This window comes from Heterodontus francisci, chromosome 36, assembly GCF_036365525.1.
Source record: "Heterodontus francisci isolate sHetFra1 chromosome 36, sHetFra1.hap1, whole genome shotgun sequence".
NCBI lineage: Eukaryota > Metazoa > Chordata > Chondrichthyes > Heterodontiformes > Heterodontidae > Heterodontus > Heterodontus francisci.
Window position 1 is genome coordinate 24,240,472 of NC_090406.1, and position 15,175 is coordinate 24,255,646.

Genomic DNA, 15,175 nt, shown 5'->3' on the forward strand with positions numbered 1-15,175 from the left:
TGTTACTCAGTACATTCACATGCTGTCTGTAACAGAAAATAGCGTAACAATTTGTATCTCATACTTCACAAAGTGTTCTAGTAGGCCTTGGGAAAGATTTGGACGAGAGCGCAACGAAAAATGTGATAACCAGTTCTATCCTGTTGTTGCACCCCCAGGTTATGCTATAATTAGTAAGGAAGGTTTGCATTTATATATTGCCTTTCACAAACACAAGTTGTCATAAGCACTTTACAGTCAATGAAGTACTTTTTAAGTGTATTCACTTTTTAGTAATGTTACGAACAGGTGAGAAAGGTGTTTAGGGGTTACTATCTTCACCTGGTCGTCTTATAGCGGTTTAATTTTGAGCTCCCCCTTGGTGAATCCTTGTTCACTTTCCAACTATAAGGCAAAGAAATGAGCACAACCAGGTTTTCTCAGGTTTAAAGAAGAAAAATGAAATTTATTAAACCTTAAACTCTAATTTGGTTAACGCTAATGGATACACGCCCACGCTAGCATGCATACGTGATATGCACATGCAAATGGGGACAAAAGAGAAGGAAAATAAAGTTTGAGGCCACCTATGAAGAGGGGTTTTTACTGTGCTTCGAGTTTGCTGCAGTCCTTGATTGTAGGTAGTCTTGCTTTTTGTTGGGGCTCAGTATTACTCTTAAACCTTGTTCACTGTAGGAGACTTTTCTCTCTTGGGTTTCATGTGTTTTCAGTTCCGTGAGAAAGAGATGGGAGCAGACAGGAGAGAGATCTTTTCAGTCCAGGAGCAAACAGCTTTCTGAGTTCCAATTCCCTGTGGCAAGTTCAAATTCAATAAAAACTTCAGTCAGTCAGTCATATGACTAAACTGGTCTGACCACGTCTGTTTGTGTATTCAGCCATCTTAGCAGTTAACCTGGAATGCTAGCCTCTCTCTTCAAGGTATGGTAATCAAAAGTCCATTGTGGATTAAATTGGAACTGTTTTCTGTTCCAAGTACTGGCTGTTACTAGCAAAAAAGATCTTTCTGGCGAGGAGCCAGATCCTTGGCCAGAGCCTATCCTTGTGATAGGCCCTCTTCCGAGCAGCAATTTAAGTTTTAAATGTTCATGTGGCGAAATAATGTCTCTCTCAATCTTGGCAGGTGGGGGCCTGCATGACAGTAATATAGGAAATATGGCAGCCATTATGTGCACAGCAAGGTCTCCAAACAGCAATGTAGTAATGACCAGATAATCTGTTGGTTGAGGGATAAATGTTAGAACACCAAAGAAACCGTCCCCTGCTGCTCTTCAAAATAAGGCAATGGGATCTTTTATGCCCACTGAAAGGGCAGAAGAGGCCTTGGTTTAACATTGCACCTGGAAGATGCACCTCTGACAGTACAGTACTCCTTCAGTATAGCCCTGGAGAGTCAGCCTATTATTTTGTGCTCAGGTCTCTGGATTGGGCTTCAACCAGCAATCTTCTGCCTCCAAGATGAGCATGTGACTACTGAGCCACAGCTGACAATGCAGGCACATTCCTGAATGTATGATGTTTCGACCACTAAAGAGTGATCGCCATCACTATATCTGCGAGAATATCTGATACAGGTCCAAAATTTGAAATGGCAACCTTAAACTGTGATACTCCTTTCAATCTGTCAACCTACAAATTGTGCAAATTAAACCTGTATGAAATTTAGTGTACAAAATATTTTGTTTGTACATTTTCATATAATATTTTCTTCATGGTAAATCTTGCATTGTGCAACGCTGAACAAATAGTTTGCTTCATTGTCCCTGTCAACACCATAATTTGGCCACAAGTGTCATGGAGTGAGTTGGCCACCAGTTTTCCTTCCCTCTAATTGAATGCCTAGCCTTCACTGATTAGTTTCTCTGGTCTCAATTGTACCAACACTCGGTGTAGTGAATTGTGAATGCATCCTTTGATATCTTCTGAAGTGTGCCGTCCTATTCAAGTAATTACATTCTTGTAGTACTTGATTCCTGTGCAGTGTAGATGAGAACCGAATGTATTTGTGCTTTCAGGTTTTGAGCCTGCATGAGAGGCTGTGTTGCTGATATCTCTAGTTTGCTGAGAAAGTTTGCATTTTTGCTGGCCGTGAACAAGTAATTCTGCAGTAAGGGCATGTGGCTTTAAATTAATTGTCATGGATTTGAACTCCAAATTAGGCATCCAGTGCTCTTGCACTGGTGCTGCCAGAAGTTCTCATGGAAGAATCTTGATGTATTAAAGCAACTAATTTACACATACAAACTATTACCTGGATGAATAAGCATATTAATTGCGAACACAGATCTACCGTCGCTGTTCATGAGCTAACCATTAAGATAGCTCGCAGGAGTGGCCGAGTGAATATAAAAAGATATAGGGAAATAAGATTAGGTTAGCATAGATAGCTAAGTTTAAGATGTTGGCACAAACAGTAACCCAAATGGTCATTTCCATCATGTGATTCCTTTTCACTTCATTTCTCAAATCCTAAAGAAAATTAGAAAACTTTGGTATTCATTTGGTTCCTTTGCAAATGATGTAACTAAGATAGGTGAATAATGAGCTCAAATGTAATTTAATTAATTGTTACTGTCCAAATAACTTGCGTTCAGCAGGATTGAACAATTCGTATTACTTTGAGGAGAGATGCTGGAAAATCATTATTTGAGATTCTTGTATTTTCAGTGTTTCTTTCCTTTAGCTTTAAGCTTTCAATTTTGACCTGTGCACAGACCTTGGTACTAAATATTGTCATGCTAGGCCCCCACCTGCCAAGAATGAGGTGCCAAAGAATAATTTTGTCATGAACATTGATTTTAAACTGTTATTGGAGTGAAGAAAGGACTTGTTAAACAGATCAGCTGTGGCTGGAAAAGACATTTGCATATTAACAGACAGTGTTTGGAAGGATAAAGCAGCCATTCCCTGACACATTTGACCCACAATGGACTTTTGATCACCAGACATTGACGGTGGGGGAGCTCACATTCCAGGTTGACTGCTATGATGGCCGAATACACACACTGACATGGTCAAACCAGCTAGTCACATGACTAACCTGCTGAGCAACCTGAGTTTTTTTGAATTTGTACAAACAGTTTGGGCAGAAAGTCTGATCCCTCCCAGACTGAGAAGATCTCTTTCTCACAAGCCTCTGAATCCACTGAAGACACATGAACCCCAAGAGAGAAAAGTCTCCTACAGCAAACAAGGTTTAAGAAGAGTACTGGGCCCCAACAAAAAGCAAGATCTACCTACAATCAAGGACTCTACAGTGAGCTCCAAGAACTGTAACAAAAACTCCTCAGATATTGTCTCAAACCTTTCCACTTTATTTTTCTTCTCTTTTCTGTCTCTATTTGCATATGTGTATCGCATATGCGTGGGAGCGCCGTGTATCCGTAGGCATCAACCAAATTAGAATTTTAAGTTTAATAAATTTCAACTTCTTTAAATCTAAGAAAGCCTGTTTGTGCTGGTTTCTTTGCCTTAGAATTGGAAAGTGGTGAACAGGGATTAACCAAGGGGGAGCTAAAAACAGGGTGCGTTTAAAATTAAACGCTGTTACGGTAAGACCAGGTGAAGGCGGAAAGGGAACCCTAGACCTCTTTCTCACCTGGTCGTAACAGAAATTTGGGTGCTACTGTCCTGGATTTTACCTGCAGCCAAACGAGAGAAATTAGAAGTGGGAAGCCAAATTGTTCCCAATCAAAAAAGAGCAAGATTTCAATACCATTTTCTTGTGGTTGTATGTGCTTGAATACTAACGTGTGCAACTGAAGCTAGTAGCTCTCCAAGCCAGGGTGAAGTAACTTGGGATAAGTTAAAAGCACTGTCTATGGAGGAGCTGAGGAAAATGGCTGAGCAGTGTGGGATCACTGTACGTGGCAAGGCTAGGAAGTCTGAACTCCTAAGGCTAGTGGCCAGCCATTTTTCCCTTGAATATGAAGAAGCAGAAACAGGGTTAGAAGCAGACTCCGACAGGGTCTTGTTAGCAAAGATACAATTGGAACAGAGGAAACTTGAGGAGAGGGAGAGGAAAAGAATATTCTGGAAGGAATGCGAAGAGAGAAAGTTGAAGTGGCTTGAGTTAACTAGCGGGTGACAGAATAACCCCAGTGAAAGCAATATGGAGGAGCATAATTCAGGGCTATGTACAAAATTGTTAAAACTAGCTCAACCAATTCCAAAATTCAATGAGGTGGATGTAGAAGCATTTTTTTTGTGTCCTTTGAGAAACTGGCAAGGCAGCTAAAATGACCCGCTGAGACATGGCCTCTTTTACTACTAAGCAAGCTAACTGGAAAAGCTAATGAGGTTTATTCCCTGTTGCCAGATGAGAGTTCATCAAATTATGAACTGACAAAAATGTTGTCCTCAGGGCATATGAATTAGGACCCGAAGCCTATTGCCAAAAGTTTAGAATCCTCAAGAAGCAAGCCAATCAAACTTATCTGGAGTTTGAAAGAAGTAAGCAGCTGGCTTTTGACCAGTGGCTGAGGGCTCTTAAAAGTACAGCTCAGCTATGAGAATCTCAGAGAAGTAATTCTGTTAGAGGAATTTAAACACTCTCTCCCACTCTTCATAAAGACCCATGTAGCGGAGCAGTGGGTCCAGAGAGCCTGGCAAGCGACCGTCCTGGCCAATGAGTTTGCTTGAATTTATAAGTCAGTTTCCCAGGGGAGAACCTTTCTTAGTCACCCCCACAAATCTGAAAGGGACAAGGGTGGAAAGGTGATAGGAGCCCAAGCAGTCCTGGGAGAGAAAGGAAAGCAGGAGATAAGGGGGCCCTCCTCTAGCCAAAAAGTAAGGGGTTGTGGGCAAGAATGAGACCCGGAGACCTGTGTGCTTCTATTGTAATAAAGCAGGGCATTTAAGAGCTGACTGCTGGAAACTAAAGGGAAAGACCAGGTGAAGGCTCAAAGGCCTCTTTCTCACTTGATTGTAACAGTATGTATATTCCTATCTGTCAACTCAATCAGGCAGATGAAGCTCCTTTAACAAGTTTCGCCCAAACTAACTGCTGGTCAACTTTGTGCACACATTGTTACAAATTTGGGATTGCTGTAGATACCTTGTTGGGTTCAGTAGCATCAGTCTCTCCTGTGAATGGTCCAAATATTTTATTTTTATGGGAGTTGACTCATGTATAAGAGTATATCACACATATGATAGCAGAATCAGGGAATGAAACCATGAACTTGCCCTGTGATCTGCACCAGATTTATCTGATGACTATCTTTCGTCTAACTTGATCCACATCCCAGCGTGGAGCTGTCCTAACTCATCTAAATCCTTTCTATGGAAAATGGTCAAAAAATCCCGAAATTTAACATAAGGATTGGTCCTGTACTCTGCTAAACTTAAAGCAAGATTTGGGGGTGTTCCCTGTCTCCCTGCTTCCCACTGCTGACTACTCAACTTTGCTGTACTGTATTTGGAGTTTAGATAGCATTCCCAGATCCTTACTGTTGTACTTGTTAGTGGCAGTGTTGCTATGACTTCTTGAATCATGGGAGATTTGTTTTTACCAATTTTACTATGACCACCATTTTGTAAATCCAGGCCCTTATGGGAGCCTTAGCAATTTGCTGGTCTTCACTGAGAAAAATGTTCTTCACTTTGTGTTCGAGAATCTTAATTCTATTCTGAAAACTTAAGCCTGCCATGGCAAAATATTTACCCCTCCAAATCTGACTCTTCTGCAGTAAATTCTGTGACGAATGGTATCACTACATATTGAATGTTTATGTTGAGCTGTACAACCCAATTTACAATAGAATTTTTACCACTAAAACTTTAAAAGTCAGTCGATCAAAATAGTAACATCTATAAATATGTAGTCATAGCATCATAACATACATACTAGCTTCTTTGCTAACTTTATTCATTTTGGTACGCTTTCAAGATGCTCCTTTTGCAATGGGTTCAACAGCAATTATTTTTGGAGCACTTCTTTTGAAACTAATTCTGCACTGTAGTTATCCAATCTTAGTCAAGGTGGGACAGTACAATTGATTTTGGTATTCCTCGGTGAGGAATATGGAGGGAATATTGGCTAAGCTTCCCGCACCTAATTCCTAAAATAAGTGATATGGTATGACATGACATAAAATCCTACAAATTTGTATACTCTACATGTGGTACAATTTATTATAGAAATTACAGCACAGAAGAAACCTGTAATATCAGTTTTAATACTAGCTCTTCAACTGCAGCTTTGTACTATGATCTAATTTCCATGCTCTTTCCACATATTCTTAATTTACATTCTTTTCAAATACTTAAATTCCCTCTTAAACGAATCATTGAAAATGTTTGTTACTGGACTACAGTTTAGCATAAAAAGATATGAGCAGTGAAAATATCAATTTCTCAAATATCAATAATGATAAATCACTTGTTGCAACAAATCTTGTGTCCCACTGCACAATGATCCTATGTTGGTGTGGACAGGATCAGGCCTAGCAGTGAAGCCCCAATGGTTGAATCACATCCCTATACTTGTTAGGCTCAAATGAAGTGAGGTATCAGGGTTGTCTGTGAGGTACTGTCCTAGCAAGAGTCATGGCCTTCAATCGAAGCAGGATAAAGAAAGTAAGTTTGAGGGGAAATTGCAGGTGGATAAAAAAGAAATTAATTTGAGAATCTAACAATCATTACAGAATTTATATTTAATTAATCAGTCACTAAAGAAAATACAGTTTGGTGAAGTCATTATTGTGTACTGGAGTCTATTTTTGTAAGAAACTACTGTGCCTTGTGTTCTCTGTGTAATTCCAAAACTAGTAGTTTTACTTTTCTGATGCACTTCTGCATTTTTAATAGATTTCAGTTGCAGATGAAGCTTGTTGATTTAGTACAAACAAAACGATTTTACAGGATTCTATCAGCATGTTTTGCTCATTGCTTGGGGAGGAATTGCTATCGAAATAAAGTTGCATTGACTACAAAGAAAAACCTAAAAAGGTCAGTGTTTCTAACCCCAACACTATCCCCTATTTCCTTTGTAATTGGATATGCAATCTTCAAATAAAACCTCATGAATATATTTACTTTCGTTCACTAATTTTAATGACTGATCATATATTAGTATGAAGCAGGAGAGATCACTTTGTATCCACACCTATTTTTTTAAAGCTAGCCTAGAGAAAACTATATTCCCTGATATTCGTTTCCATGGTAATACTTTCCTATTCTACAAATTTTAAATAAATATAGCAGGGTGAAATGTTATATAGGTCTATGGAGTTTTTATTCCTTCAGAGAAAACTACATTTATACTGATAAAATAGTTAGAAATTTATAATAATTAGGAAGAATATGTGACATTCTCCAAGGATTTCTTAGCAACAACTAAGTGAATTGGCATGAAATTTCACTATAGTAAACCCATTAAAACATATTTATCATTGGGCTAGATCTCCTGCTGTGTATAACTATTGCATTTGGATTTTTCAATTTTCTTAGAGCCATTTTATTTATTTTCTACTTAAGATGCTCTTAATTTGTGCTTTCTTTTAAGAATACCTCAATTCTTGCTCAACAATCAATAATTCAAATATTATGCTTGGCAAAAGTGCCACATTACACAATGGAGGGTTTTCTCTCCATGAAGCTGGGACTGTCTTCAGAAGGACTGTAATGGTCACTCCTATCATGGACAGAGGAGTCTGCAATATGTAGGTTGGTGAGAACTAGGTGAAAGTAGGTTATTCACTCATGTTGATTCCTTCACCACCAAATGCAGTCTAGCAGCTACATCCTTCAGGACTAGCCAGCTCAGTTATTCGTGGTATTACCAAGTCATTTGTGAACATTGAAGTCTGCTACCCAAATAATTTATGTGCCCTTGCCTCCCCTTCAGTGTTTCCTTGATGTGACATTCAACTTGGAGTACTGATTTCATCAGTTAAGGCAAAGTGGTGGGTTGTAATGAGCAGGAAGGTTTCTTTTGGCCTTATTTGACCTGAAGTCACGAGACTTTGTGGGATCCACAGTCAATGATGTGGACATTCAGTACTAAGCCCACTCAATTGTATATGACTGCGCCCCCACCTCTGGTAGTCTATTCTACTGGTCAGCATAGGACATACCCACAAATGGTGATGCAGGAGTTCAAAATGTCGGCCAATAAGATATAACTGAGATAAAAGCAAAATACTGCGGATGCTGGAAATCTGAAATAAAAAGAAGAAATGCTGGAACCACTCAGCAGGTCTGGCAGCATCTGTGGAAAGAGAAGCAGAGTTAACGTTTCGGGTCAGTGACCCTCTTCGGAACTCAAGATATAACTGAGTATGACTCTGTCAGGCTGCTGCTTGACTGGTTGGTGGGACAGCTCTTGCAACTTTGACACCAATCCCCAGATGTTAGTGAGGAGGACTTTGCAGAATCAACCACACCAGAATTGTTTCAGTTTTGTCCTGATCCAGTGTCTGGTTTGCTGCCGATTGGTACGTTCCACGTTTCTCTTATGATTCCGTTCTAAAGAAATTGTTTACACCTCAGTGGCTTGCTAGGCCACTTCAGATATCGTTGAGTCAACTGTAACCTTATTCCACCATATATATTATTTTATAACACTGTACTAATAAAGAACCTGTCAAATGTGTCTTATTTCCCAATTTAAAGTACAATGTGGTTGCTTATGTATTTTTGACTTTATGCTAATCGGTTCCCTTGCTGCCTTCTATGTTAAAATCCTAAATAAAAAAATTAAACTAATTTGAGTACCTCAGAGTTAGGGGGAGAAATGCATATTTTAAGATTATTAGCTATTCCAAGGAGATATTTAATTAGCTTCTGACTGGAACTAAGGGCTATTGGCATGAAACAAATTTACTGAGCAAAGTCATGAATCAACTGTGAATGTTGATCCTGCTGAACTAAACAGGTAGGAGCTCCATGTGGTTTGCAAAATGTATGCTATGACAAGTGCCTTGGGAGTTAAATTGTAATTCGTTTTGACAATTATTTATTGTTGTGATGTTACACTGCGCCAAAATTATTTTTCAAATAGTCAAGATACTCTCATTATTACAGCTATTTCCATAAAAGGGATGCCTAATTAGGGTAAAAGCATATAACTAGGCCTGTAGCTGTACAGCTTACATAATTATAAACAGTTGTGTTTTGAAACATTTTTGGCATAGGAAAATTTAATAGCATTCCATCTTTCAACCTTGGCAACTTAATCATAACACATCTCTAAATGCATGCATCTTTTTCTCCATGTTGGTTGTGACAAAAATCTATTTTTGTATTAGGTTATTGATTTTAATTCCTTATTACCAATAACAGTATCTGCAGGGTTAACTACCGTTCCTGGGGGCCATGTCTGCATGTCAAGTTAAGGGCCTCAATTGGCGGTGAGGCAGGAAGGCCGTTCACAGGCCTTCCCTCCCCAGACTTAATTTTAGCAGAGGCGGGAAGGTGGCGGATTTGCCAAACCCCCCCCCTCCCCCCTTTACAGTACCCCACCACCATCCCACCCAATTATATGCTCTCCCTGCCTGCAAAGCTGCAGCGGGGGAGAGCATAAAATTCCCCCCAAAGTGTTTCCACTGCCAGGAGGGTTGATAACCAGAGGACCCGGGTTTACAGTAATTGGCAAAAGAATTGGGGGGAGATGAGAATTTTCTTTTTGCGCAGTGAGTTCTCATGATCGGAACGCACTGCCTGAAAGGGTGGTGAAAGCAGATTCAATAGTAGCTTTCGAATTGGAAATACTTGAAAAGGAAAAATTTACAGGGCTATGAGAATAGAGCAGAGGAGTGGGACTAATTGGATAGCCCTTTCTAAGAACCAGCACAGGCAGGATGGCCCAAATAGCCTCCTTCTGTGCTTTAAGATTCTATGATTCTGGCATACAAGAGCAATTAATACATCTCTATCTTGGTTTGTGTCAAACAAAGCAGTGTTTAATATTGCTAAATGTCAACTGAGTGCTGATCTATTGGTATTTTTCTGCTGAACAGTGTATTTGAAACAAAGGAACAGGAGTAGACCATTTAGCCCCTTGAGCCTGTTTCACCACCATAGCTGAGCTGTATCTAAATAATGTCCACCGAACTTCACTCCATATCTCTTAATACCATTGGCTGGCAAAAAGCTACTGATGTCAGATTTAAAATTATTAATTGAGTTACCATCTACTATTTTTGGGAGAGAATTCACACTTGTACCACACATTGCGTGAGGACGTGTTTCCAAACTTCCCTCCTGAATGGCCTGGTTCTGATTTTAAGGTTATGTCCCCTTGTCCTAGACTCCCGCACCTGCAGAAAACATCCTAAAAACCTCAAACGAGTCATCCCTTAACAAGCCTAGTTTATGTAATCTCTCCGCATAATCTAACCCTTGGAGCCCTGAATCTGAGCTACATTGATTCCCAAAACCAATGTATCCTTTGTCAGGTGCAGTCCCCGGAACTGCACACAGTACTCTAGATGTGGCCTAACCAGGGCTTTTTATAGCTGTAACAAAACTTCCTCCCTTTTATATTCTAGCTTCTAGTTAAAAAGGCTTAATTATTAGCATTTTTGATTTTTTTTTTGTACATGATGACTACATTTTAGTGATGTGTACATGGACACATGATGCGCAAGAAGCCAGAATTGAGGAGTGCAAAGATCTTGGAGGGTTGTAGGACTGGAGGAGGTTACAGAAATAGGGAGGGGCGAGGCCATGGCAGGAATGGAAAACAAGGATGAGAATTTTAATATTGAGGTATTGCTGGATCAGAAGCCAACGTAGGTCTGTGAACTTGTCACTGACAAAGCCAGCATTTATTGCCCATCCCTAATTGCTCTTGAGAAGGTGGTGATAAGCTGTCACCTTGATATGCTGCAGTCAATGTGGTGCGGGTACACCGACAGAGCTGTTAGGGAGGGAGTTCCAGGATTTTGACACGGTGCCAATGAATGAACGGCAATATATTTCCAAGTCAGAATGATGGAGGGGAGTTTGCAGGCGGTCATGTTCCTATGCGCCTGCTGCTTTTGTCCTAGGTGATAGAGTTGGGGGGTTTGGGAGGTGCTGTCAAAGAAGCCTTGGCAGCTTGCTGCAGTGTATCCTGTAGATGGTACACACTGCTGTCACTGTGTGCTGGTGGTGGAGGGAATGAATGTTTAAGATGGCAGATGGGGTGCCAATCAAGTGGGCTGCTTTGTCCTGGATGGTGTCAAGCTTCTTCAGTGTTGCTGGAGCTGCATTCATTCAGGCAAGTAGGGAGTATTCCATTACATTCCTGACTTGTGCCTTGTAGATGGTGAACAGGCTTTGGGGAGTCAGGAGGTTAATTACTTGACACAGAATTCCCAGCCTCTGACCTGCTCTTGTAGCCATAGTATTTATGTGGCTGGCCCAGTTATGTTTCTGATCAAGATAACAGAAGAACCTATGGCACGGATACTAATCTGGTGTATGTACCAGTAACATAAACAGCAGATGTTTTCAGCATCTATTCTATTATTGACAAGAAAAGGATGTTTTCTGATGATTTTTTCCAAATACTCTGCAGTCAGAGATTTAAATATAATCAAAGCTATTACGTGACATGGCTTGGCCATGTGAGCCGCATGGAAGATGGCAGGATCCCCCAAAGACACATTGTACAGCGAGCTCGCCACTGGTATCAGACCCACCGGCCGTCCATGTCTCCGCTATAAAGACGTCTGCAAACGCGACATGAAATCGTGTGACATTGATCACAAGTCGTGGGAGTCAGTTGCCAGCATTCGCCAGAGCTGGCGGGCAGCCATAAAGACAGGGCTAAATTGTGGCGAGTCGAAGAGACTTAGTAGTTGGCAGGAAAAAAGACAGAGGCGCAAGGGGAGAGCCAACTGTGCAACAGCCCCGACAAACAAATTTCTCTGCAGCACCTGTGGAAGAGCCTGTCACTCCAGAATTGGCCTTTATAGCCACTCCAGGCGCTGCTTCACAAACCACTGACCACCTCCAGGCGCGTATCCATTGTCTCTCGAGATAAGGAGGCCCAAAAGAAGAACGTGACATCCAAGAAAAAAATCATAAACTATAATTTACCCTATGCTAGATTCTTGTTAAAAGACTTAAAACTTAACTGCAAGGAGAATAAATTGATTGTAGGCTTCCAAGATTCAAGTTATGACATATTAAAAACTCATTTATTAATACTTGAAATGTGACTAAACTGATTTTCAACTGTATCCAAGCTTGAGACAACTACCTCAGTTTTTATTTTTCTTGAGATAGAAAACTCCAGAGCACATTGCGCAAATCCAAGCATCAGGTCAAACTGAGATATTAACATAGCAATCTTGATTGTGAAGTTATCTCCTTTATCTCAGGCTCTGTTCTGTCACTGTTGCCTCATTTCTTTAATAAATTTTGAGATTTATTTATTTACTTTTAACAAAATCCAGACTAACATCTCAATACATTACTGTTGCATTGCTGAATTGTTGAAACAACCTTCCTTCCATTAACATGCAAAACCTAGTTTGCTTTTTCCAGTGGTTCAGGCGAGTGTTAAACATCTGGCACCATTCAAAGAAGACTAATCAGTTCTCCTAGTACCCTGGCTAACATTCCTTCTTCAACCACAAACGAATTAACTACCAATTCATCTCATTGGTGCAGGGGGGATCTTGTGTGTACAAAATGGCAGTTGAATTTGCCTACATAACAACATTAACCCATTGTTTGGGAAACATGTTGAGATGTTCCTGAAGATGGGATGCAATGGTATTTGTCCCTTTATTTACCTTTTCATCCAAGCACTGATCATCACATCCATGAATCCTATAATAGCTGAAAGATGGATCAGATAACGCCCTCTTTTGCTTTGTTATTACAAAATATGTGCTTTTCATGGTGTACAATCTTCTCTGCACAGAATGGATAAAAAAATCTTATAAATCTCAGCATACAAACATAGCCAAAATTTAACACACATGTTAGAGCATTATAGTGTCATGAGTTTGAATTCCAATGTAACTTGAAATTTTCTTGCCTTCATTGGGTATTTCCACAATTCTAAATTGGACACTTTACTTCAGAAATTATTCTGCAAGCCTGGTAGAATAGGTATGATGGAATTTAAGTGACAAGGAGGAGACCTAAATAGCTGAAATAGTGAAATACTATCTATCTATCTATCTATCTATATATATATATATATATATATATAGAGAGAGAGAGAGAGAGAGAGAGAGAGAGAGACATATAAAGTTACGTGGAGTGAATCTTTTTACTAAAAAAAACAAATTTGTAATTCAGATCAAAAACGATAAGTTCTCGCATTAAGTTTATTTCACATTAACAGTTCATAGAAATTAAAATAAAACACAAAATTTGTAATTGGTATTGAAATTATGTGCATTTTAAACCAAATTCTGCTCTTTTAATGTATTATCATAAACAAAGTATTAAAAAAGACAAAAGCGCAAGGGGAGAGCCAACTGTGTAACTGCCCCTTTTCCACGCTGGCGAGTCCACGCTAAGATGCCTCTGGCAAAAGATTTGTTGCATCCGTCTCCCGAGGAGGAGAAGAGGAAACACAAGAAGAAGCGTTTGGTGCAAAGCCCCAATTCATACTTCATGGATGTCAAGTGCCCTGGTTGCGACAAAATCACTACTGTGTTTAGCCATGCTCAGACTGTAGTACTGTGTGTTGGTTGCTCCACTGTACTCTGCCAGCCCACTGGAGGAAAGGCCAGGTTAACAGAAGGCTGTTCCTTCAGAAGAAAGCAGCATTAAAATGAAGGTTGGTATTTGAGGACGGGTGAGACCACCTGCATAGCTGGGCATCGGGACCCTCGGTGAGGGACACTGATTCGCTTCCTTGGGATCTGGATGGCAGTATGGGAGAGATGTAGCTGGAGGATGAGGGGGTGCATCACTGTCCTGTAGCCTGACCCACCTGGTTTATATAAACTTTTTTTGCACCCTCTTACTGGTATTGAGCTATTTGTTAGAATTGTCAAATAAAATGACATAACACTAAAAAAAAACAAATTTTTCTGCAGCACCTGTGGAAGAGCCTGTCACTCTAGAATTGGCCTTTATAGCCACTCCAGGCGCTGCTCCACACACCACTGACCACCTCCAGGCGTTTACCCATTGTCTCTCGAGATAAGGAGGCCAAAGAAGGTAATGTTCATGTATAATTAATAATTGGATATGTGGTCCTAATAACTACCATATTTTCATGAGTTTTGTTAGGAAATCACAAGATATTACACTAGGGAAATGTGTTTATATGTGGCAGAATGCTACCTATCACTTGTTGGGAAATGTTATTTTTAATTTCTGGCAGTGAGATCACTCAGTGACAGCGTAATTGACAGAAAAAGAGACATTTCCAAGTGGAGACATGACTTGTGTTCTCTTCATGTGAGTCATATTTGATGTACTACCTGAAATATGAAGTTAAAAAACCTGACTCATTGTCATATTTCATGCCCATATTTAACAATCTGAGAAATTAATTGGCAGGTAACCAGATTCTCTCCACCCCTAACTGCTGAACACATACCGAGTCACATGATGTCAGGAATGGAGACAAAGACACTTCTATTACTATATTTGTCTACTTGTCAGAAAGGTTGAAACGATAACACAAAACAATTTTAAAAAATGGTGCCAAATAGCTCTAAGACCACTACTAGTTACCTATGGTTCAGAGGGCATAACAAGGTAGCTGACTGAAGAAGTATTAAAACATATCATGACTGAAATAAGGACTTTGGAAATGTGTATTTTTATTATTTATTTTATTTAGAGATACAGCACTGAACCAGGCCCTTCGGCCCACCGAGTCTGTGCCGATCCATTTATACTAATCCTACATTAATCCCATATTCCTACCACATCCCCACCTCCTCAATTCCCCGTACCACCTACCTATACTAGGGGCAATTTACAATGGCCAATTTACCTATCAACCTGCAAATCTTTGGCTGTGGGAGGAAACCGGAGCACCCGGCGAAAACCCATGCGGTCACAGGGAGAACGTGCAAACTCCGCACTTTTCAATCACTTGTTAATGCATATGCCAAGTTGTGTTAAATTGAAGTGTGCAATAAATATTAGAGAGATTATTGTTGGAATTATGATTGAGCCATTATCTATGAAATATTATCAATGATTTTTATATGTTGTATCTGTTGCTTCTGGATTTATTATTTTTCATATATAATTCTAAACATAA

At 39.9% G+C, this 15,175-nt stretch overlaps 1 protein-coding gene across 1 annotated transcript; it reads left to right on the top strand.

The window, feature by feature from the left end:
* Positions 1–13,438: 13,438 nt before the first annotated feature.
* LOC137351373 (small ribosomal subunit protein eS27-like) lies at positions 13,439–13,915 on the top strand. The gene has a single exon (XM_068015817.1). The coding sequence runs from the start codon at positions 13,468–13,470 to the stop codon at positions 13,720–13,722; it is 255 nt and encodes an 84-aa protein (XP_067871918.1). The 5' UTR covers positions 13,439–13,467; the 3' UTR covers positions 13,723–13,915.
* The last annotated feature ends 1,260 nt before the right edge of the window (positions 13,916–15,175 follow it).

Excerpts from the sequence above, each read along its gene's own strand:
- LOC137351373 (XM_068015817.1), top strand. The coding sequence starts at position 13,468 with ATGCCTCTGGCAAAAGATTTGTTGCATCCGTCTCCCGAGGAGGAGAAG.